This window comes from Phocoena phocoena, chromosome 10 (genome assembly GCF_963924675.1).
Source record: "Phocoena phocoena chromosome 10, mPhoPho1.1, whole genome shotgun sequence".
NCBI classification, from domain to species: domain Eukaryota; kingdom Metazoa; phylum Chordata; class Mammalia; order Artiodactyla; family Phocoenidae; genus Phocoena; species Phocoena phocoena.
Window position 1 is genome coordinate 91,385,736 of NC_089228.1, and position 22,448 is coordinate 91,408,183.

General features: G+C 39.4%; 1 protein-coding gene across 2 annotated transcripts in view; it reads right to left on the minus strand.

The window, feature by feature from the left end:
* KDM1B (lysine demethylase 1B) overlaps positions 1–22,448 on the minus strand; it is a 49,832-nt gene that overhangs the window by 25,285 nt on the left and 2,099 nt on the right. Inside the window, exons 3-10 of one of the 2 annotated variants that reach the window (XM_065885872.1) lie at positions 22,294–22,383; positions 21,654–21,765; positions 18,759–18,875; positions 9,514–9,552; positions 6,033–6,237; positions 3,846–4,030; positions 1,100–1,276; positions 656–730 (exon numbers count right to left, since the gene is read on the minus strand). In XM_065885872.1, coding sequence (XP_065741944.1) covers positions 656–730; positions 1,100–1,276; positions 3,846–4,030; positions 6,033–6,237; positions 9,514–9,552; positions 18,759–18,875; positions 21,654–21,765; positions 22,294–22,383 — 1,000 coding nt within the window. The remainder of the gene's footprint in view (positions 1–655; positions 731–1,099; positions 1,277–3,845; positions 4,031–6,032; positions 6,238–9,513; positions 9,553–18,758; positions 18,876–21,653; positions 21,766–22,293; positions 22,384–22,448) is intronic. The other variant, XM_065885873.1, reaches the window with a different exon arrangement.

The following is a 22,448-nucleotide window of genomic DNA, read 5'->3' on the forward strand; positions in this document are numbered from 1 at the left end:
TTCTGTCTTAACCCTGGATTAACTAATTCAATCCTGCTTCCAAAAGCAAAGATTTTTGTTTTCCAGAGTAAGGTTCAAAGTGTGATTTGCATAAGAAAATGTAACTGGATAGTTCATTAACTTTGATGCAGGAAATGGTGAATTTCCAAGCTGCTATTTGTTGTCTCAAACTATTGCAGAAACAAGGGCTTTTTCTTCACTGCTGTGTCAATAATGACATGTCAAGAATTCCTGCTTTTTAAATTTTACTTTTTATTTTATTTTTTGGCCACACCACATGGCATGCAGGATCTTAGTTCCCTGACCAGGGATCGAACCAGTGCCCCCTGCAGCAGGGGCGCGGAGTCTTAACCACTGGACCACCAGGGAAGTCCCAAGAATTTCTGCTTTAATATCATCTTAGAGTCTCTTGCGTCTTGCCCATCATAGTCTAAAATCCTCTCCAAAGCTGCTGGAGTTTCTATTTCCTCTACTTTTCTTCAATTAAACCAATTTCAAATTTTGTATCTTTTCTAAGATCTATTGTAAAGATATAAAGATATAATGTATTTAGCATTCTTCGCTAAAATCAGGAACTAGTTTCCAAGTCTTAGAACATTTGGACCAAAGGAGCAGTTAACCATCTGTTTCCGCCTCCATGTCCCCCAAATCTTACCTTAATTCCAAAGTTATGCAGTTGCCTAGCAGCTGCTAATCCTGCTGGACCAGCTCCAATAATGATGACTGATTTCTTTACCAAAAAAAAAAAAAGAGAAAGAAAAGAAACAAAAATCCAATTAGAGCAATGAAAACAATGTAATAGAATGTACTAGCTGCCAAGCAACGTTCGTTCATCTGTATTTCCTTGATGTCCTGTCTGTACAAGTTACTTCCCTAAAGAATACATTAGTACTTATCCTGAGACAGCCCTTCCTCCTTTCTACCGCCTAGAGGAATAGTGATTAATATTCCCTTCCCTTGGAGAAATGCATATTCTACAAAAGTCTTGCCTTATAACTTTTATAGTGCTTCCGGGAGTTTTACTTGTATTATGAACATTAATGTACTAGCATTTATCATGACCGATGGTGGTAGTATTGCTAGAGCTACAGTCACCTACGTTGTGGTAATCTTTAGGAAGAAGATGCTGGTCGGTGCCGACGGTGAGAACTCCTGTGTTGATGAGACCTTTCCTCGTCATAAAATAAAGTATCCTCTCCACTTCCTGAACACATCGGATGCGCACGAGACCCCGGACGATGATGTGAGGAATACATTTCTGAGGAGTAAGAGCTTCCTGTGTTTGGAAATAAAACCAAACTGTTAAAACCAACCAACCAACCAAAAACAACTCCTGGTTCCTCAGAAAGTGAAACGTAGCATTACCATATGACCCGGCAATTCCACTCCTATGTATTTACTGCAAAGAACTAAAAACATAGGTTCAAAAAAAATTCACAGAAGCACTATTCAAATAGCCAGGACAACCAAGTGTCCATCAGTGGATGACAGGATAAAGGAAAGGTGGTCTATCCATACACGGAATATCATTTGGTCATAAAAAGAAACGAAGTGCTGATGCATGCTACAACAGGAATGAACCTTGAAAACATTATGCTGAGCAAGGAAGCTAGTTACAGAAGGCCACGTATTGTGTGATTCCGTTTATATGAAATACCCAGAACAGGCAAATCTTATAGAGACAGACAGTAGTTGTCAGAAGCTGGGGGAAGGGAGGAATGGGGAGTCTCTGCTTAATGGGTGTGGAGTTTCCTCTTGGGGTAATGAAAAAGTTCTAGAACTACATAGAAGTGATGGTTACACAATACTGTATACGTATTTAATGCCACTGAATTATCCATTTTACAATGGTTAAAAGGGTAAAAATGGTAAATTTTATGTTGTGTGTGTTTTACTACAATTTAAAAAAAAAAACAAACCTCTCCAGGTAATTGGAATCCATCATTTATCACTAAGATATAGTAAGACCAAAGGAAGGTCTGCCTGGCGAAGGAAAAAAGGAGAAAGGGACAAAAGAAGCACATAGCAATCTGCATTTTATCACCTAAGTTTCCCCTCGCAGAGAATGACTGACCCGAATGACTGACCCAGGAGTGTGGAGGCAGACCATACCACAAATATATTCCTGATTCAATAAGTCACACAACAAAGGCCATTACAGAAACCCAGGATGCTGCTTGCACTGGCAGCAGAAAAAGCTGGACACTCATCACTGATAAGACATGGGGGGAATGGACTTAAGAACTTGTAAAAAAAAAAAAAAAAAAAGACACTGCCTTTCCCTTTTCACCCCAGCAGCTTTGGCAAGGCCTTGGTCTGTTTCAAAGATTCAAGAGTAATGTGGCCTCTGCCCAGTGTCTCGAAGTTAGAACAGGCTTGGGCCATGCGGGCGGTGGAGGAGGGGGGAGAGGGCCCACCCTGGCCTTTCCTCTACTTGTCCCCAAGCCCCAGCTCCAACAGAACCTGAACACAGGAAGATGACTATATACTCAAAATGTGAAAGAAATAACACGTACAACATTGGCTTGGATTGCTGCAGAATATTGAAACACGTGTTTGTATTCATGACGTTAAAAAAAAAAATCACGATGAAAGATCCCGCGCTCTGCAAAGAAAGATCCCGCATGCCACAACTAAGACCTGACGCAGCCATAAAAATAAAATAAAGATTTAAAAAATCATTTCAAAGTCTGACCCCTTTAAAGCAACCATATTTGAGTTTTCCCACTAGAGTATTAAATAGACACAATACTTGCTATCTTATTACAAATTAAAATAGATCCACACTGGTAAGTGGAGGATTTGTTTTTTTATAAGATTCTTCTCCTGTATAAGTCAAATTTCAAAGTTAACTAAAAAGAAATGGGAAGAAAAATGAACCCAAGGCTGGTTCTGAAAAGTGCATCTTCACAACTTATTTACAGGAAATTCTGACCAGTTTTGTTTAGTTCAGCAAATGTTTGTTGAATACTTCCCTCAAGCCTGCTGGAGAGGAAATGAATAATTCTACCATGCCCAATACACTCACCTGGGTGTAATTCATATAAACTGCATTTATAGCCAAAACTTAATCAAGTCATCTCAGACTGGAGTCTAATCCAGTGAAATACCGGGGTGGAACTGGAATATCTTTCTTTAACCAAGATTTCTTTGGCAGTCTTGTAAAATGTTCTGCATTCAGCAGTCACTCAGATAATTGCAGAAGAAATTAATAAATTGGAAAAACACTAGCGTCAGGAAAGCCTCTGCTTTAAAAAGAAAACAAAACTCGTGGTCCCGCCCTGCCCACCCTCTAATTTATCTTCATCCCTTTCAAGGTGGGCACTGTGTGAGGGCCCTAACATTTATTCAGTCCCAGCAAAAAGCAAATCACTGGTCTCAGATGCTTGAGGATAACCAGGTGAGTCAGAATCCCAGCCCTCGAGGGGTTTATAATCCAATCTTCAATGTTTTATTCTTTTTTTCTCCTGGTATTGTCATTGGAACTCCTCGAACCAAAGTTTGCATATAACTAGAGAGTGAAGAATTCTGATGACATATGGTCTAAAGTGGTGGTTCTCAGGAGTGGGAGACTTTGCCCCCACTTGGCAATATCTGGAGACATTTTTGGTTGTCACAGCTGGGGGAAAGGGGTGCTATGGCATGTGGGGGGTAGAGGTCAGGGATGCTGCTTAAACATCCTACGACGCAGAGGACAGCCCCGACACAGAGAATAGCCACCCAAATGTCAAGAGTCCTGAGGTGGAGACACCCGGATCCAAAGGTTCCGTCCACAGTCAAAGCAACTTCTCTCCTTAACAGAAGTCTGTGTCCATGTGCTGCTGGCTAACGCACCCTTCACTCACCTTGCAGTTAGTGTACCACAGGGCGAGGATGAGGTTCCTCAGAGCCAGGTACATGGTGGGGTCTCGGGAATACTCTGGGAACTCATAGAGCTCATCCAGCTCCATCACGTCTGGCCTCACGCACAAGGCTTTGCCGCACTCGTTGGGCTGGTAGAAAGGCTGGAAGTACCGGTTCATGCCTGGAACTGAGAGAAGACGCAGAATGGGCAAACCTCACAAGCTGTAAATTCTAAATCTGGCTAAATTGAAGAGCAAAAAGAAACCCGAAAGGAGAGCCTAGACAAGCTCCCCAGTCTGTCCTACATAAATATTTCCACTTCCTCTGTCCAGTTAGACAAAATAGGCGTGAATTAAACAATTTTTTTTTCCCATTCGTTCTTCAAACATTCAATTTCTGTGGCATGGAAATTTTTTTTTTTTTTAATTGTTTGGCCACGCCACATGGCATGTGGGATCTAGTTCCCCGACCAGGGATCAAACCTGTGTCCCCTGCATTGGAAGGACGGAGTCTTAACCACTGGACCACAGACCAGGGAAGTCTGGAATTTTTTTAAAAAATTTTTTACTGTGGTTAAAAAAAACACGTGCCATAAAATTTACCATCTTAATCATGTTTGAGTGTTACCATTCAGTAGTGTTCAGTATACTCACGTTGTTTTCCAACAGATCTCCAGAACATCTCCATCTTGCAAGACCAAAATTCCAAGCCCAACTGAATGCCAAGTCCCCATGGAAATATATCTTAAAAGCAACTTTCATTGGAATTTTTCTGATTATAAAATTAATAGGTTCATAGAAGTAAATAACAATCACTAACTACTGATAATCCTTGAGCGGTGTTAACATTTAGGAGTATAGTCTAACCTTGGTTCTGTTTCTATGAATAGAGAATATAAATATAACTGATATTTTTTCTTACAAAGCCAGAAAAAAAGGCAATAAAAAGGCTGTTTTTCCTACCTGCTTTTCAAGAACAGTGTCCCATGTCATTAAATATGACTTCAATGGACATATAATATTATCCTATTTATTATTTAACCACTGCCCTATTGCTGGGCACTTAAATTTCATCCAATTACTTCACTATTATCAACAATGCCACACAAATCTTGGGACTTACTTTTGATAATCTTTGATAATTTATTGAGGATAAATTCCTACATCCAAAGAACATCTATTTTAAGGTTTTTGTTTTTTTGTTTTTTTTTTTTTGTTTTGTTTTTTTTGGTACGCGGGCCTCTCACCGCTGCGGCCTCTCCCACTGCGGAGCACAGGCTCCAGACGCGCAGGCCCAGCGGCCATGGCTCACGGGCCCAGCCGCTCCGCGGCATGCGGGATCCTCCCGGACCGGGGCACGAACCCGCGCTCCCTGCATCGGCAGGCAGACTCTCAACCACCGCGCCACCAGGGAAGCCCCTATTTTAAGGTTTTTGATTCATGCTTCCAAATTGTCCTTCATAAATGTATACACTAATGGTATCTGAGTTGCCTGTTTTATTCCTCCTTCATTAACACTGGGATTTATCACTTCAGCTTTGATTTTGACCACACCTGCATTTTTAGAGGGTCCAGTGTTATTAGTTGAAAACCTTAAGATAGGGCTACAATGTCAAAACCTACTTGCACCATCAAAGATGAAGTTTGTCAGTGTGCAGGAGATGATCTACAATTCTTGCTTGTACACCAAGAATTCTGACGGAGAATTTTAAAGATCCCTTTAAAGTAAATGGTTATCAGTCTGCCTGCCTTGACCTGAAGTTTTTCCAAGAGTGGGTTGTTTGGCTGAGATTAGCAATGGCATAATTAGAAGCAGAAAGACTCGGGGAGAAAAAAGAAGGGTGGCTCAGAGGGTCAAACCTTTCTTCTGGCATGTCAGAGTGAGTAGGTATTATCATCAAATTATTGCAGCTATCCAACTTTCAAAGAGATGCTCATTGAACTCCATAGGCATGATTCCTGGACAAGTGTTACAGCCTTCCCACTGACTGAGGGCAAAATTAACTGTCCAATATATACAAATGATACGAGCGATCCACAGTGAAACCAGATCCATGAAATAATGAGGTGCTTTGTAGCAAGCTGCACACATTAAAAACAAAAAATCTTTTCCGTTCTGCTCACCCACATATTTCCAGGGCAAGGGCGGAGGGAGGAGGGAAAGCGGGGAGGGCCAGGACCAGCTCTCACCCAGCACACAGGGGACTGCCTTGGAGTGTTCCAGCTTCCCAGGACTGGCGTCGCTGGCCGCGCGGTGCGTACTGGTGCAGGACGGGCTCATGCCAACGCAGTCGGGGTAGTAGGCAGAGAGCAGGGGTGCTGCCACGCTATCTTTCAGCAAAGGAGGTAGGATGAGCATGGAGTACCACCAATGGTTGGAAACTTCCGACACTCTCTGCAAGGGGGCAGAGCAAAACGAAGAGGGACAATGGCAACCAAGAAATGTACATGCAGAGTCGGCCAAGGACAGATGGTTCTCGTCGTGTCATCCATTCTCATTCATCCTTAACCCTTCTACTCTGCCTTCTCCCACTCCATAGTCCTAGACCAGAGTTCTGCACAGTAAGATTCAGAAACAAAAAATGCCTGATGAGACCTGGAGAGAATGTTTCCTAGGCCGAGTTTTTTCAGACCTTCAGCAACGGCCTCCCCCTTTCCCTCCCTCAAAAAACCCCACCAACACCAGGTAAGTCTTAAAGCTACCCCCACTGACTATACTGCAAGCCCAGGTTTGTTTGAGTCTGACATGAGAAACTTATTTCTGTTCCGTAATCATTTATCACCCATCCCTTCTGCCTTTTAACTGAGGATCTAAAGATAACTGAAATTACAAAATTCAGCAGAAAAAACTATTCTCTGGAGTAGCAGTCCAAACAGTACTGCTTTTTGCCAGAGGCTACTAAAAAAACTTCAGAGGGAAAAGTACATGACAATCATCAAAATAAAATGCTCCATGTAGGACTGAACTGAAAAAGCTATTTTCAGTCTTAAAATATGTGATCATATTCCAGAGCTGATTTAACGTACAGAGTCATTCGATCAAAGCAGCCCTGTGATGACTAACTATTGTGATAAAAATAAAATTTACCTGGCTTCTAAAGCGGAACTGCCACATACCCTATGTTAGGCAGCCTTTGCTACACATGAACTTGAATGTACGCTCCAGGAACTCTAGGAACCTGACAGAGGAGAACTCTGGGCTCAGGGACCCTCTGATGCTAGTTATCCAGGCTCCACGCAAATGCCACTTGCCATCAAGCAGGGGTTTGTGATCTCAAGATGCATTTTATTTGCCCTTCAAAGTCCAAATCTGGGGCAAGCATTTTTCGGCTTACTACAAACCCTAACACCCCCCGTAAGTTACTCCCAGCTGCTACACACATTTATTTTACTTGCCCGGCCCGTGAAGGCTTTTCAGTTTGCAATCTTTGTCCTCAAGGCTTGTTTTAGGTTTGGCTACCCTTGAGCAGCCTGTGCTGGACCAAAAAGAAGGAAAGCTTCAGTTCCTTCTCCAACACAGCAGGGCTGCCTCTATGGACCCCCTTCCTGGCTCAGACAGAGTAAAACTGGGTGTTCAGATCCTGACACTCGAAATGGACCAAAGAGGGCAGAATGTAGATGCCTTAAAAAAACAAGAACCCCCCAAAATAAAATAAAGTAAACCAACCAAAAAAAAGGGAGGAAAAAACAAAAACAAACCACATACCCAAGCGCTTCCCATTCTAATCCACTTCCTGGGCCTTGTAGCTGTGTTGGGAAATTAAGTCAGGACCCAAGAGAGACCCTGCCATTGTTACCTGCCCCAGGCTTTCTTCTCCTTGGAAGCCCACCTGAGGGCGCGCCAACCAGCCTCTGGCTTAGCGTAGGAGAAACTCAATGACTGGTAAACAAACACGTGGTCTTGCTATTCCGAGTGTGTTAGCACACTTACCATTCTGGGACACCTGACTATAATTTTGTCGATATGCCATCAAATGTTCCACTCTCGCTTTTAATACACATACCACTGAAGAAACTGTGCTGGATACAGTCTATTAGCATATTTAATGAAATGCCCACTACACTCGGTTAAAAAGTTGTCTCCCCAAATTCACGTCTACCCAGAACCTCAGAATGTGACCTTATTTGGAAACAAAGTCTTTGCTGATGTAATTTGTCACACTGTAGTAGAGTGAACCCTAAATTCACTCTAATGTGTCCTTATAAGAAGAGAAGAGACACAGGGACTGGGAGACACACAAGAGGAAAAAGGTCATGTGAAGATGGAACAGAGATTGGAGTGACATGGCTATAAGCCAAGGAATGCCAGGGATTGCTGGCAATGCCAGAGCTGGAAAAGGCAAGGAAGAATCCTCCCCTAGAGACGTCAGTGGGAACACGGCCCTGCTAACACCCTAATTTCAGACTTATAGCCTCTGGAACTATGAGACAATAACCTTCTGTTGCTTTAAGCCCCCCAGATGGTGGCAATTTGTCCCAGCAGCCCTAGGAAACTAATAAAGGCACTCAAAATTTAGAAACCGCTTTAAAGGTAACCCCAGAATCCGTATGAATAGAAAAAGCGTAGCAGGTATAGGTGACATGGCTATAAACCTGCTCCAGACTCTTTCTTAACCAAAGACAAAAATAAATAACGGGCAGATGAACATCCAGGGACTCTTCCAAGCTTTTTAAAGTTCTTAGATCCCAAGAATATGGCCTCTGTCCTAAAGTTCAGACTCCTTGCGCGCAAAATGGTCTGAATACTAGGGGAAATATTCTTAAGGTATTTGTAAGTGTATTTAAAGTTATTTTTTTCCTTTTTTTCTGTAATGTCATCCTGTGTACCCTAAATCCAGAAATTATTTAGGCCACTGCTTTACTATGGAAATGTTTGACGGTACAACTGTTTTTATTTTTTTAATGTGTCTGTGTGCGCACACACGCACACGCGCAGGCATCTCACACAGCCCTTTATGTAACAGAATAGATATGCTAGGTGTCAATTCTCCCTTTGCCTAAACATCAGTCACAGCCCCTGGGTTTCAGACATCTAGAAAAACTACAAACTATCCTGGATCGCTGTAATGCAGAATAACTCAGAAACTCAGAATTTTAAAAAATCATTTTCTGAAACAGCTATTGGATCTAGCTATGTGGCAAAATCGGCCAGCTCAGGTGGCAAAGTTTCCTAAGACAGATGAAATGTGATGAGGCTCTGCCAGCTGCTTCCCCTTCCACATCTGGGCAGGGATGGGACAAAGCAGTTATGCTGAGGTCAGAATACACAAAAACACTCTCACAGCTGAATCTGGGCCAAGACCATCAAATTATGGGCATCTTGTTCTCTTCCGGGAACGATTCAAGTGGAGAGAAGGTCATAAAGTCGCCCTTGAAAAACAAGTATAACAAGTCTGGTCCCTGTAGGAAGGCAAGGTGTCCGTTTCTTCCTTTTTGTTTCCTTTTAACATAGAGCAATAACATTTTAGTTTTTTTTTTTTAAGTTGGGAGAGGATCACCCACAATACCACTATTGCTAGCATTTTCATCATGTTATCCTGTTAGATAAAAACCCCTTGGATCAGCAACCAAAAAAAGAGAGATACTCATAAAACTGTTACTGTTATTTACTTATAGCACTTATCACTGAAGGCGTGACGCACTCTAGGCTAGAACATGAAGAAATACTCACGAGATCCTCTGGAAGGGAACAATGATCTGAGGTCTCAGGCTGCAAAAACAATACAAAAAACAAGCATTAATTAGGTTTAATTATAAAATATAGTCTTAAGTGTCAATTACCTTCAATAAGATACCCCTTTTCACTGATTAGACTGGTAAAAAAAAAAAAAAGTGTGATAAAACACCGCATTAGTGAGGGTGCGGGGAAGACAGCCTCTCTTGTAAAGATGTCCTGGGTGGAAATCTAAAAGAATGTAACCACTCTGGAGAACAGTTTGACAAAATACGAAACTTTTAAATGCATGATAATTTGGCATTATCTTGTATCTATGCCCAGCAATTCCAGCCTTGCTATACAGACATACCTCAGAGACACTGTGGGTTCAGCTCCAGACCAACCATTGCAATAAAGCAAATATTGCAATAAAAGTGACTCAAACGAATTTTTTGGTTTCTCAGTGCATATAAAAGTTATGTTTACACTATGCTGTAGTTTACTAAGTGTGCAATAGCAAAAAAAATTACCATACTTTAATTGGAAAATACTTTATTGCTAAAAATGCTAACCGTCAATGCAGGGTTGCCACAAACCTTCAATTTGTAAAAAAAAACTGCATAACTGCGAAGCGCAAAAAAGCAAAGCACAATAAGACAGGGCACACCTGTATTTTCTAGAGAGACCCTCATCCATGTGTACCAAGAGAAGGATTAGAAAATGTTCAAAGGAGCACTGTTTTTAAGAGACAGAAGATAAACACAACCCAGAAGTCCATCGAGAGTAGAATGGAGAAATAAACTGTATTATAGTCAAGAGAATAAACTACAGCTACATGTTACAATATGGATGCCCCTTACAAACATAATGGTGAGCGAAAGAAGCCAGACCCAAGAGCATACATACTGTCTGACTCCATTTACATGAAGCTCAAAAGCAAGCAAAACAGCCATAGTGTTGTTAAGTCAGAGGGGTAAGTAGAGATCCACAGCCGTACCACCCTGGATGTGCCTAGTCTCTCTGGTCTCAGAAGCTAAGCAGGGGTGGCCCTGGTTAGTACTTGCATGGGGGAGAAGAGTTAGTAGGCAGTTACTCTGGGGAGGCAAGGGATGGACTCTGTGAGTGAAAAGGGGTGCAGGGGGGCTTCTGAGGGGTTGGTAAGTGTTCAGTTTCTTTACTGGGAGCTGGCTAAATGGGGACTCTGAAAATTCACTGAGCTATGCATTTTGACTTGTGCATTTTCTGTTTGTATGTGATATTTCAATGAAAAAAAGTTACCTAAATAAACTGAAGACTGGCATACCATATGGCCTGGGAAATCTGGCCCTTGGAATATATTCCAGAGAAACTCTTGCATGTGTGCATGCACTAGGAAGAGATGTGCAAGAATGCTCACAGAGCGCTGTGTGTAGCAGCCCCAAACCAGAAACAACCCTCACACCTATGAACAGGAGAATAGACACGTTGGGGTAGATTCACACAACGCAAAACTACACAGCAGGGAAAATGAATGAACCAGACCTGCAGGCATCAACATGGATGCAGCTGAAAAACCTCAAAGTTAAGTAAGAGAACAAAGCTGCAGAGGAATACACACAATAGGATACAATTTACAACCAATATAAAAATATGCAAAACTTTACATGTTATTTAGAGTGTCATACATATTTATCAACTCTGTAACAAAAAGCAGAGGAAAAATGAATACAAAATGCGAAATACTGTTTGCTCTTGTAGGAGAGGCAGAGGAAGAAAACTACTGGGGGGAACCCAGGGAGTTGCAGAAGCACTGGTAACGCTCTGTTTCTAAAACCAGGTTGGGGGGCACACAGTGAGTGTTCACCTTCATCCTTTATTCCTCACACACAAGTTATAAATACTCTTTTGGGTCTAAGAATTATTTCATATTAAAAACAACTGGATAGGGACTTCCCTGGTGGTCCAGTGGTTAAGAATCCACCTTTCAATGCAGGGGACATGGGTTCGATCCCTAGTCGGGGAGCCAAGATCCCACATTCTGCGGGGCAGCTGAGCCTGTGCGGGGCAACTACTGAGCCCGCACACCACAACTACAGAGCCCACGCGCTCTGGAGCCCGCACACCACAACTAGAGAGAAGCCCGAGAAGCCCATACGCCACAAAGAAGAGCCTGCGTGCTGCAATGAAAGATCCCGTGCGCCACAACTAAGACCCAATGCCAAAAATAAATAAATAATATTTAAAAAAAAAAACCAAACAAAAAACTGGATATACTCTGACACAGCAATTTTATTTCTAGGAACTGATACTACAAATACACTGAAAAATAGCACAGATACAAAGCTATTCATTACAGCACTCTCACTAACGGTAAATGTTTAAAAGTCACCTAAATGCCCTTCAGTCACACCAAATTCATCATGACATATCCATTCAGTGGACTATTTACTACACAGTCTTTAAAGAGAAAGAGATCTTTACATACTGAAGCGTACGTAAAGATCTTTAAGAAGCATCTTTAAGAAATGTTAAATGACAAAAAGCTCCAAAACAGTGTGTGTTGTTTGCTACAATTCTTTTTAACGCTGTTCTACAAATAAACCTTTCCAGACTTTGTCCTTGACAGAAGATCAAACTGAAAACCAAAAGGACTCTGGGTCAATAAACACCCTTTAAATAAATATTTCAAAAGTTCAGGCTCTGGGTGGTAATCAATCGCAATGGAGCAGGAGAGTCTCAAAGGAGGATTTCTTGGGCGGGGGTGGGGGAGGAGATTTAAAAGATGTGATACCATCCTTAGAGGCTGGGATCTAAGAAGATCATAAAGTCTTCAACTTGAAGATGGATGGAAGAAGAGAAAGGCATTTAAGTTTTTCAAAAACAAGGACTCTGACACCTCAGAGCTCTCCTGGAAAAAAGTACTTGATGTTAAAATACATCCAAGCAGGTGATGAATCAAAATAATGGGACAGAAGGAACTGTAGTAACAGAAATTGTGGGCAGCAGTAATTGCATATAAGTGCAAGAGTAAACAATGAATGGGATATGGTCACAGAAAAAAAGTGATATTCCAACAGAGCAAACTAAACTAACACAAAACAGCAAAACCCTAACAAAAATGGGAGAGAGAAAAAGGGGAGGTGGGCTGAAGTATGGTGTCATTTACTTTTCCCTCTGTCTTAGCAGGGTGTCAATTGATACAACCTAAAATTGAAACATGCAATTTTGTTAAAAAGCTAGAGCGATTCCAACTTATCCTCATCATGTATTTTCTTAACCTTTTAGGGAGTTTTTAGAAACTACTATGTCTTGAGATGAAGAAATAACCGTCCTATGTCCAGCAATTTCGTATTTCACTTTGGCTTCTTTTACTTACTTTAAATTATGTTGTATTGAACTGAATCATTTTACATAAAACAAGCATATACAGCACTCCTCCTTAATATGAAGTTATCTATCTGCCAGGCTTCCTCCTTGTATACATGCATGAATTCTCTTGAATGAATCTCATTTAATAATGGTTATTTCATGATGATGACTGCATGAATTTTTAAAATCTTTTTTTCTATATTGCTTGAATTTTTCAATGATAAACAAATATCATTTGTCTGAAAACATAAAGAAAACAGACTTTTCAAAAACTACATAGGGGCTTCCCTGGTGGCGCAGTGGTTGAGAGTCCGCCTGCCGATGCAGGGGATGTGGGTTCGTGCCCTGGTCCGGAAGGATCCCCCATGCCGCGGAGCGGCTGGGCCCGTGAGCCATGGCCGCTGAGCCTGCGCGTCCGGAGCCTGTGCTCCGCAATGGGAGAAGCCACAACAGGGAGAGGCCCGTGTACCACAAATAAAAAAACAAAAAAACATAAATTGAAGAAATTGTAAATGACAAACCTGAAGAAAAATCAAGTAATCAAAAAAAACAACATGGATAATCTGAACAATTAGTAGAGATGAAGTCAAAGTTAGATTCAATTATCTGCAAGTGAAAAAGAGGAGCGATTATGGATAACTCTAAACAGTGGTTAAACCAAAGCTAGTCAAAGCACAGTACAAAATGATTTAATGTGAACTTTTAATATAAAAATCACACCTAGTATTTAGTAAGGTAACATTAGTATGCAAATATTCCAATATATATATATTTGGAACTGTTCAGAAACTTCACAGAAATAGGTTGAGTGAAAATGACCCAAAGGCTAGTATCTATTAAAACGGTCTGCTATTTTTGACTGCTCCTTGGCTGAACTCTTCTTCAAACGTTATAATAACATGCCACTGAGTCTACTTTTCCCTTGAGAAGTAATCTGGAGCACAGGTGCTGGTTAAGTTCAGTGCAACCATACTGTTCCCGCCAGCTGGACATGCTCCCCTTCACCACACAAGCTCACGGTCCCTTCATCACTCAAACCCCAGTTTCCTTTGGTGTACCCACTCAGTCTGGAAAATCAATTACCCATTCCCTCGGGGTAAGCCCCCTCCCATTTTTTTCTATTCTATCCCTCAGAGAGGTCTTCTACTCTGGAGGCTGAGCTCAAGAATCAATTTAGGGCTAAACTGAAAGGTTTTAGAACAGGATTTGTTAATTCCGGGACCCTGACCCCTGACCCTGAAAGATCAACGCTTTCCACTCTTCACTCCCAAATCACCAATATCAACAATAAAAGGATTCCACCATAAATACCAGTGGCATTAAAAGGAGAATTAAGAGAACACTGCAAACAGCGTTAAGCTAACAAACTTGACAATGTAGATGAAACAGACAAATTTCTTGAAAAACACCATGTTCTAAAATGGATAGAATAAACCACCTAAGTAGCTATGTATCTGTTATAGAAACTGAATTTGTAATTTCAAAACTTCTCACAAAGAAAATTGGTCCAAATGGCTTCACTAGTGAATTGTACCAAACACGAAATAAGAAATAATATTAACCATCCACAAACTTTTCAGTAATAGAGAAGGAAGATATACTTCTCATTTCATTTTATGAAGCCAGTGTAACTCTGACAGAAGAACCTGACAAGAACATTACAAGAAAAGAAAATGACAGAGACTAAACCTCATGAACACAGATACAAAATTCTTAACAAAATATTAGGAAACTGAATCCAACACAATGAAAGGATAATACATTGAGAACAAGTGGAATTTTTCCCCCCCAGGAATGCAAGGTTGCTTTAACATTCAAGAATCAGTGTAATTCACCACATTAACAGATTAAAGGAGAAAAACTGTATGATCATCATAAAAGATACAGAAAAAGTATCTGAAAAAATCTAACATCCTTTCATAATAAAAAGTTCTCAGCAAACTAGGAATACAAAGGAACTTCCTCAATCTGATAAAGGGCATTTGTGAAAAGCCACAGCCAACATTACACATGATGATAAAACACTGAACACATCACTCCTAAGGTCAGGAACAAGGCAAGGAAGTCTGCTCTTCCACTTCTATTCAGCTCTGTACTGGTAGTCCTGACCAATGCAATAAGGTAAGGAAAAAAAATGAGCAAAAGGATAGTTTTTTAAAAAAGCAAAACAGTCTTTATTCACAGTTGATATTGTAGAATTCCTCCCAACAAAAAAAATCTACAAAAATATAAATGGAATTTAAAATGAAGTCAACAAAGTCTCTGGGTATAAAGTCAATATGCAAAATTAAATTCTATTTCTATATAACTGCAACAAACAACTTGAAAAGTTAAAAATAAATTCTACTTACAATCACAGAAAAAATAAGTATCTAGAAATAAATTTAACAGAATACATTCTCGGTGAAAACTAGAAAACACTGTTGGGAGAAATTAAAGACCCTGAAAAGATGGAGAGACAGACCACACCCATAGGTCAGAACAGGGGTCAGGAAACCTTTTATTTATTTATTTTTTTGAATTTTATTTTTTTTATACAGCTGGTTTTTATTAGTTACCTATTTTATACATATTAGTGTATATATGTCAACCCCAATATCCCAACTTATCCTACCACCACCACCGTCCCCTTGCTCCCCACTTTGTGCCCATACATTCAGGGAAACCTTTTCTTTAAAAGGCCAGATGGTAGATATTTTAGTTTCTGCGGATCACATGGTCTCTGTTGCAACTACTCTGCCATTGTAGTATGAAAGCAGTCATACACAATACATGATGAATGAGTATGGCTGTGTTCCAATAAAACTTTATTTACAAAAACAGGTGGAGGGGGCCAGATTTGACCCATGAGCCATAGTTTGCTGACCCCTGGATTAGAAGACAAAAAAATGTAAAGATGTCAATTCTCCTTCAAATAATTTATAGCTTCAATCCATTCCAATCAAAATTCCAAAAGTTTTTGTAAATACTGACAAGTTGATAACAAAATTTTTATAGAAATGTAAGGACCTAAAATAGCCTAAACAATCTTGGAAAAAAAAAAGTTGGAGTAATCTATACTACCTGAGTTACTATAAAGATACAATAATCAAGACAGCAGGGTACTGGGTTAAGGATAAACAAAGAGATCAATGGAATAGTGTCCAGAAATTGCCTACAGGTATGGCCAGCTGACTTTTTTATAATGTTGCCAAAATAATTCAATGGGAAAAAAATTGTCTTTTGGACAACTAGATACTTATATGAATAAAATTTGAATCTTGACCCACATCTTACATCAAAACCAAAAATTAACTTGAGATAGACTAGTGTCCTAAATATAAAGGCTAAAATAATAAACCTCCTCAAAGAAAACATAGGAGACTGTCTGTGCAAGTTGAGAGTTGCAATGATTTTGCAGAAAAAATACAAAAAGTTCTAAGCATAAAAAAAAAATGGATACATTAGGCTGCAAAATTTAAAAACTGCTCATCAAAGGATCTATTAAGAAAATGAAAAGGCAAGACAAAGACAGGGAAAAATATTCAAGATAACGTATCTCATTTCCAGATTACATAAAGAACTCCTACAAGACAAGACAAACCCAATTTTTAGGAGACTTGGACAGATATTTCTCCAAAGAGGAACTATGAATGGCCAATAAGCACATGAAAAGATGGTCCACATCACTAGTCATCAGGGAATTGCATTTTAAAACCACAATGATAGAACAATACATACCCATTAGAATGGCTAACATTAAAAAAAAAAAAAAAGTACCACCTCCAAATGTTGTAGTCTCGTACAACAACTGTGGAAAACCATTTAGTAGTTTCTTACACATAAACTTACCATATGACTCAGCAATTTCCTGTGTATTTACCCTTCAGAAATGAAAACGTGAGTCCACAAAAACACTTGCATAGAATGTTCATACAGATTTATTCATAACAGCAAAAAATTTTAAACAACACAAATGCCCTCCAACAGGAGAATAAACAAATTGTGATACATCCATACAATGGAACACTGCTCAGCAATAAAAAGGAAAAAACTACTGATCCATGCAAGAACATGGATGAATCTCAAAAGCTGTTTTACGCGGTGAAAGAAACCAAACACTAAAAAGTATATACTGACTGATTCCATTTTACAAAGTTCAAGAGCAGGCAAAACTCTGTTTAGGGTATGGCAGTCTAGTGTTTGCCTCTGGAGGGAGGGAAGGAAATGACTGGAATTTCTTAGGGTGGTGGAAACATCGTGTATCTTGACTGGGGTACTGGCTACACAGTGTGGACGTTATCCAAAACTCAATGAAATTCAATTAAGATCTGTGCATGTAATTACAATATGTAATTATACCTCAATTTAAAAAACAAGATGTAATTTTACATCTATTAAAAATATCACCACTCAGTGTAGGTAAGGTTTTGACAAAATGATCACTGTGAGCTATAGTTCTTTAAACCTTTAAAAAGTTTTAGATATTTGTATCAAGTGCCTTAAAAAAATGTGCCTACCCTGGCGGTCCAGTGGTTAGGGCTCCGTGCCTCCAATGCAGGGGGCATGGGTTCGATTCCTGGTGGGGGAACTAAGATCCCACCTGCCACATGGCATGGCTAAAAAAAAGTGCCTACCATAAATACATAATCAAAGCACAAAAAAGTTCTAGCAGGATAAATGAGTCATTAAGAATGGTTATCTATTAGGGTGGGAAGGAAGAGATGGTTAAGGGGCACTTTCATTTTTTATTTGTAAATTATATGTGTGTGTATATATTTACATATACATACATATATTCAATTTACTTTTTTTAAACCCGAGATTATATTCATGTAATAACTGTGTAAAATTTAAAACAGTAAAACACAGAACTCCTAAATGTTCATACCCTTTTTCTCACCATTTCACTTTGCAAAATCTTCCAAATATATTTACAATAATTATGAGTCACTGTAATAATATTTGTATCTTAAATCCCAGGCTTTTAAAAACTTGATCATAAACTTTAGAGCTTTTCATCATTTCTTTAAAAAGAAAATATTTTGCTCATGATAGCCACATATCTTTGTGAATATACGGCAAACCACTGAATTACATACTTTAAAAGGGTGAATTTTATGCTATGTGAATTAAATCAAAATTTTCAAAAAAGAAAGCCTCTTGCTTCTGAGATTACAATGATTCCTAATATTCTTTAATGTGCTGATGGAACTAGAGACATTTTGTAGATGAGTGCTTTAACACATTTAAGCAATTAACACATTTCTAAACGCAAGTAATTATCAAATCTCAAAACAGGCACACTATACCAACTATGGAAGACTGCTAACAGTCCAAACATATATATCTTTTTCGCCTTACTAACAAGATCCTAATTTTGATTCTGTTATAAAATATTTTCTTCCAGTTATAAAATATTTTATAAAATATAAAACACGCAACAGTTATAAAATATTTTCTTCCTTGGTCCCTACTGCTGTTCAGAGTAGCTGCATGATACTATTCTGGCCAATGAGCTATAAATAGAAATCTACTGCTGGAACTTCCAGGAAAGCTCCTGGTTTCCCAATAAAAGAGGGAGAGACTTGGCTTGGAATACCCCAGCCTTTCCCATCTTTTCTGCTTTGAAGTTGGAATGATGGCTGACAGTGCAGTAATGATCTTGTGACAGAACTGGAAACTAAAAGGAGACTTCCTTGGATACCTACACCAACTCTGGACTGCCTGTTTCTAAACTGCTTATAATGAGAGAAAAATAAAAGCCTTATTAATTGGTTAAGCCATTGTAGTTGAGATTCTGTTATGCGTAGGACAATATAATCCTGATACAATGATCAACGGAGTTATTGAAAAATATACACCATTATTATTTACTGACAACTAAACTAACACATCAATTAATTCAGAAGGAAAACCAACAGAGATCATACCTTAACAGCAGTATTTGGTTTCATACCACATCGGTACGTCCTTGCTATCTGTGGAGTCAGCTGGATTTCCTTGGTAAGTTGCCTCCATTTCCTACACTCAGGTTTTGTACATTGAACCTAGATGGAAAGTAAGAAGTCAAGATCAATGGGTTGGCACCTCGTGAGCTATAGCATTTCTATCTTCCACCTCTCACTTTGCCATCTTCTTCACATGATTGGTCAACAACCGTTCAGCACTTCCAAGTAAATACCTTTTCTTCCCCTTGCGCCATCGCCACCCATAAAATCCACTTTTACCCCATCAGTCTAATTTGTGATTCAATACTAGCTCAGGCCCCCAGAAGTGCAAAGGGGATCTTAGTACTGTTGTCAGAATGCTTTCTAGCTCTAACCTAAGGAAACAGAGTTAAATTTAGTTGCAGGTAGTCAAAAAGTATCACACTAAAAGCAATGTGGTATCCTGGATTGCATCCTGGAACAGTAAAAAGACACTAATGAAAACACTGAAGAAATCCAAATAAGTCTGTAATATACTTATTAGTACTGTACCAATGTTAAGTTCTTAGTTCAAAATATAATCCTGGTGTGTTAGATGATAACAGTAGGAGAAACTGGGTGAAGGATATACAGGGACTCTGTACTATCCTTGTAAATTTTCTATAAATTTAAAATTATTCCAAAATAAAAAAGCATGCAGATATCCATCTGCAGAAGAATGAAGTTGGGCCCCTACTTAACACACATACAAAACTTAAAATGGATCAAACACCTTAACGTAAAGAGCTAAAATGATCAAATTCTTAGAAGAAAATATGAGTCAGTCTTCATGACCTCAGATTTGGCAGTGGATTCTTAGATATGACACCAAAAGCACAAGCATCAAAAGAAAAAATGGATAAACTGAACTTCATCAAAATTTGAAACTTCTGTGCACTAAAGGACACTATCAAGAAGTGAAAAGACAACCTAAAGAATAGGAGAAAATATTTGCAAATCACTTATCTGATCAGGGCCCAGTATCCAGAATAGATAAAGAACACTCACAATTCAACAACAAAAAGACAAACAACCCAATTTAAAAATGGGCAAAAGACTTGAATAGACATTTATCCAAAGAAGATATGCAAATGCCAGCAAGCACAAGAAAAGATGCATTAGTCATTAGGGAAATGCAAATTAAAACCACAATGAGATACCACTTCACGCCCACTAAGACAACTATAATTTTTATTATTTATTTATTTTTGTGGTATGCAGGCCTCTGTTGTGGCGGGCATGAATCCGTGTCCCCTGCATCAGCAGGTGGACTCTCAACCACTGTGCCACCAGGGAAGCCCCAAGACAGCTATAATTTAAAAAATTGGTAAACATGAGTTGGTGAGGATGTGGAGAAATCTGAACTCTCATACATTGCTGGTGGGAATGAGAGATGGTGCATCAGTTAGCTATGGAAAAGAGTTATCAGTTCCTCAAAAAGTTAAACATAGATTTACTATGATCCAGCAATTTCATTCCTAGGAATGTACCCAGAAGAACTGAAAACAGATGTTCAAAAATATTTGTATACAAATATTCACAGCAGCACTGTTTGCAGTAACTAAAAGGTAGAGATGACCCAAATGACCATCAACAGATGAAGTGATCAGTAAAATGTGGCAAATCCGTAGAGTGGAATATTATTCCCCCATGAAAAGGAATGTGGTCCTAATACATGCTACCACAAGGATGATTCTCAAGTGCACTACGTTAAGTGAAAGAAGTCAAATATGAAAGGTCACATACTGCATGATTCCTTAATATAAAATATCAAAATGGTAAATCCATAAAGACAGAAAGCAGATTAGTGGTTGCCAGGGGCTGGAGGCAGGCAGGAATGGGAGGTGACTGCTGAATGGGCACAGGTTTCCTTTGTGGATGCTGAAAATGTTTTGGAATTAGACAGAGGTGGTGGTTGCACAACACTGAATGTACTAAATGCCATTGAGGTGTACACTTGAAAATGGTTAATTTTATGTGAATTTTTTGTGAATTGAAAGTTATGTGGGGACTTCCCTGGTGGCTCAGTGGTTAAGAATCTGCCTGCCAAAGCAGAGGACACGGGTTCGAGCCCTGGTCCAGGAAGATCCCACATGCCACAGAGCAACTAAGCCTGTGTGCCACAACTACTGCGCCTGTGCTCTAGAGCCCGTGCTCCACAACAAGAGAAGCCACCACAGCGAGAAGCACGTGCACTGCAGTGAAGAGTAGCCCCCCTCGCCGCAACTAGAGAAAGCCCACTTGCAGCAATGAAGACCCAATGCAGCCAAAAATAAATAAATAAAATAAATAAATTTTAAAGTTATGTGAATTTCACTTCAATTAAAAATTTTTTAAGTATGCAGAGAGAAGCTCAAATTACCTGTAATATTAAATAAATTAGCAAATCATTTATTAAATGATGTTATATTTATATTATATATGCAATTGCTAAAATATGTTTTCAAAGAACGGCTAGATGGAAAAATGATATAAAGTGAAATTAATAAAAAAACTCAGTTAGCAAACACTTACATGCAAAGTATGATTTTAAACCTAATTAGGATTTGTATATAAAGCATAAAATTGTGTTTAAACATACACAGAAAAACATGAATAGAAAAAAAGATGAGAGAGATATGCACCAAACGGCACTGACTATCACCAGCTGGTAATGAGTCTTTAGTTTCTTCTTTACACCATAGGTTGAATTATGTGATTTCTGTACAAAAATCAAAAATGTGATTTGCTTTAACAGTTACAGAAAGAATAAATGTAATTAAAGAAAACTTTCCTAAAAATTGGTATTTTCATCCATTCCTCTTGCATTTAGCTCTACAAATCCTTTACAGAACAGTAAAGCATTGTTATCTTCTTTACCCAGTAGGGAAGCTGCTGGTCTGCCATGAAAGCCTTGGGGCTAGGTTCAGTTTTTCCATTGCTAGTCCATATTTTTTTCCATGTAGTATATTTGTCATATCCATCCTTATGGCTGAAAAAGAATAAAAATAAATATATCAAGCTATAAGTTATTCAGGTTTCCAAAACAGGTGGCAGAAATCTTACATAAAGGACTTAACCAGCCATATTTTAAGGAGGGGGGTAGTTATCATGGCACCCATAAAACAGGTGGCATTCCTATCAGTTTTAGTACTTAAAACTATCAAGAAGGGATGGTTACCTGTCTGTCCAGCACCCTCTAGTTGTCAGCATCCTCCCCCTAATCTTTGCATTCTGCCCCCAGGCATTGGCACAGAAGCAGCAGCTCCTAGATTTTTCAGAATTTGCAAACTAAGGAGAATAACTGTCTCACAGCAGATGCTTTCTGAGCGCTGAGTGTGTACACACATGCAAACTACAGCATCAAAGTCCTGGCCCACCGGTAGTCAGGACAGGTGTGGCTGAAACAGTGGAATAATTCGGTAAGCCTGGGGGCTCAGTCATAACCATCTGACCCCCTCCACCACCCAAGCCACCATCCCTTCCACCACGGAAACCTCAAACAATTATCAGAACAAACCTTCTATAGTAATGGTCAAAGCATTCATTACAGAAATGCTCCCCACAGGAGAGGTGATACCACCGGGATGTGTAGCCATTTTTGGCACATCTGAAAACAGCAAAAACGGGTAGCTTTGGTAATGAATAAACATTTCTTCTCGTTTTGTTTTTTTT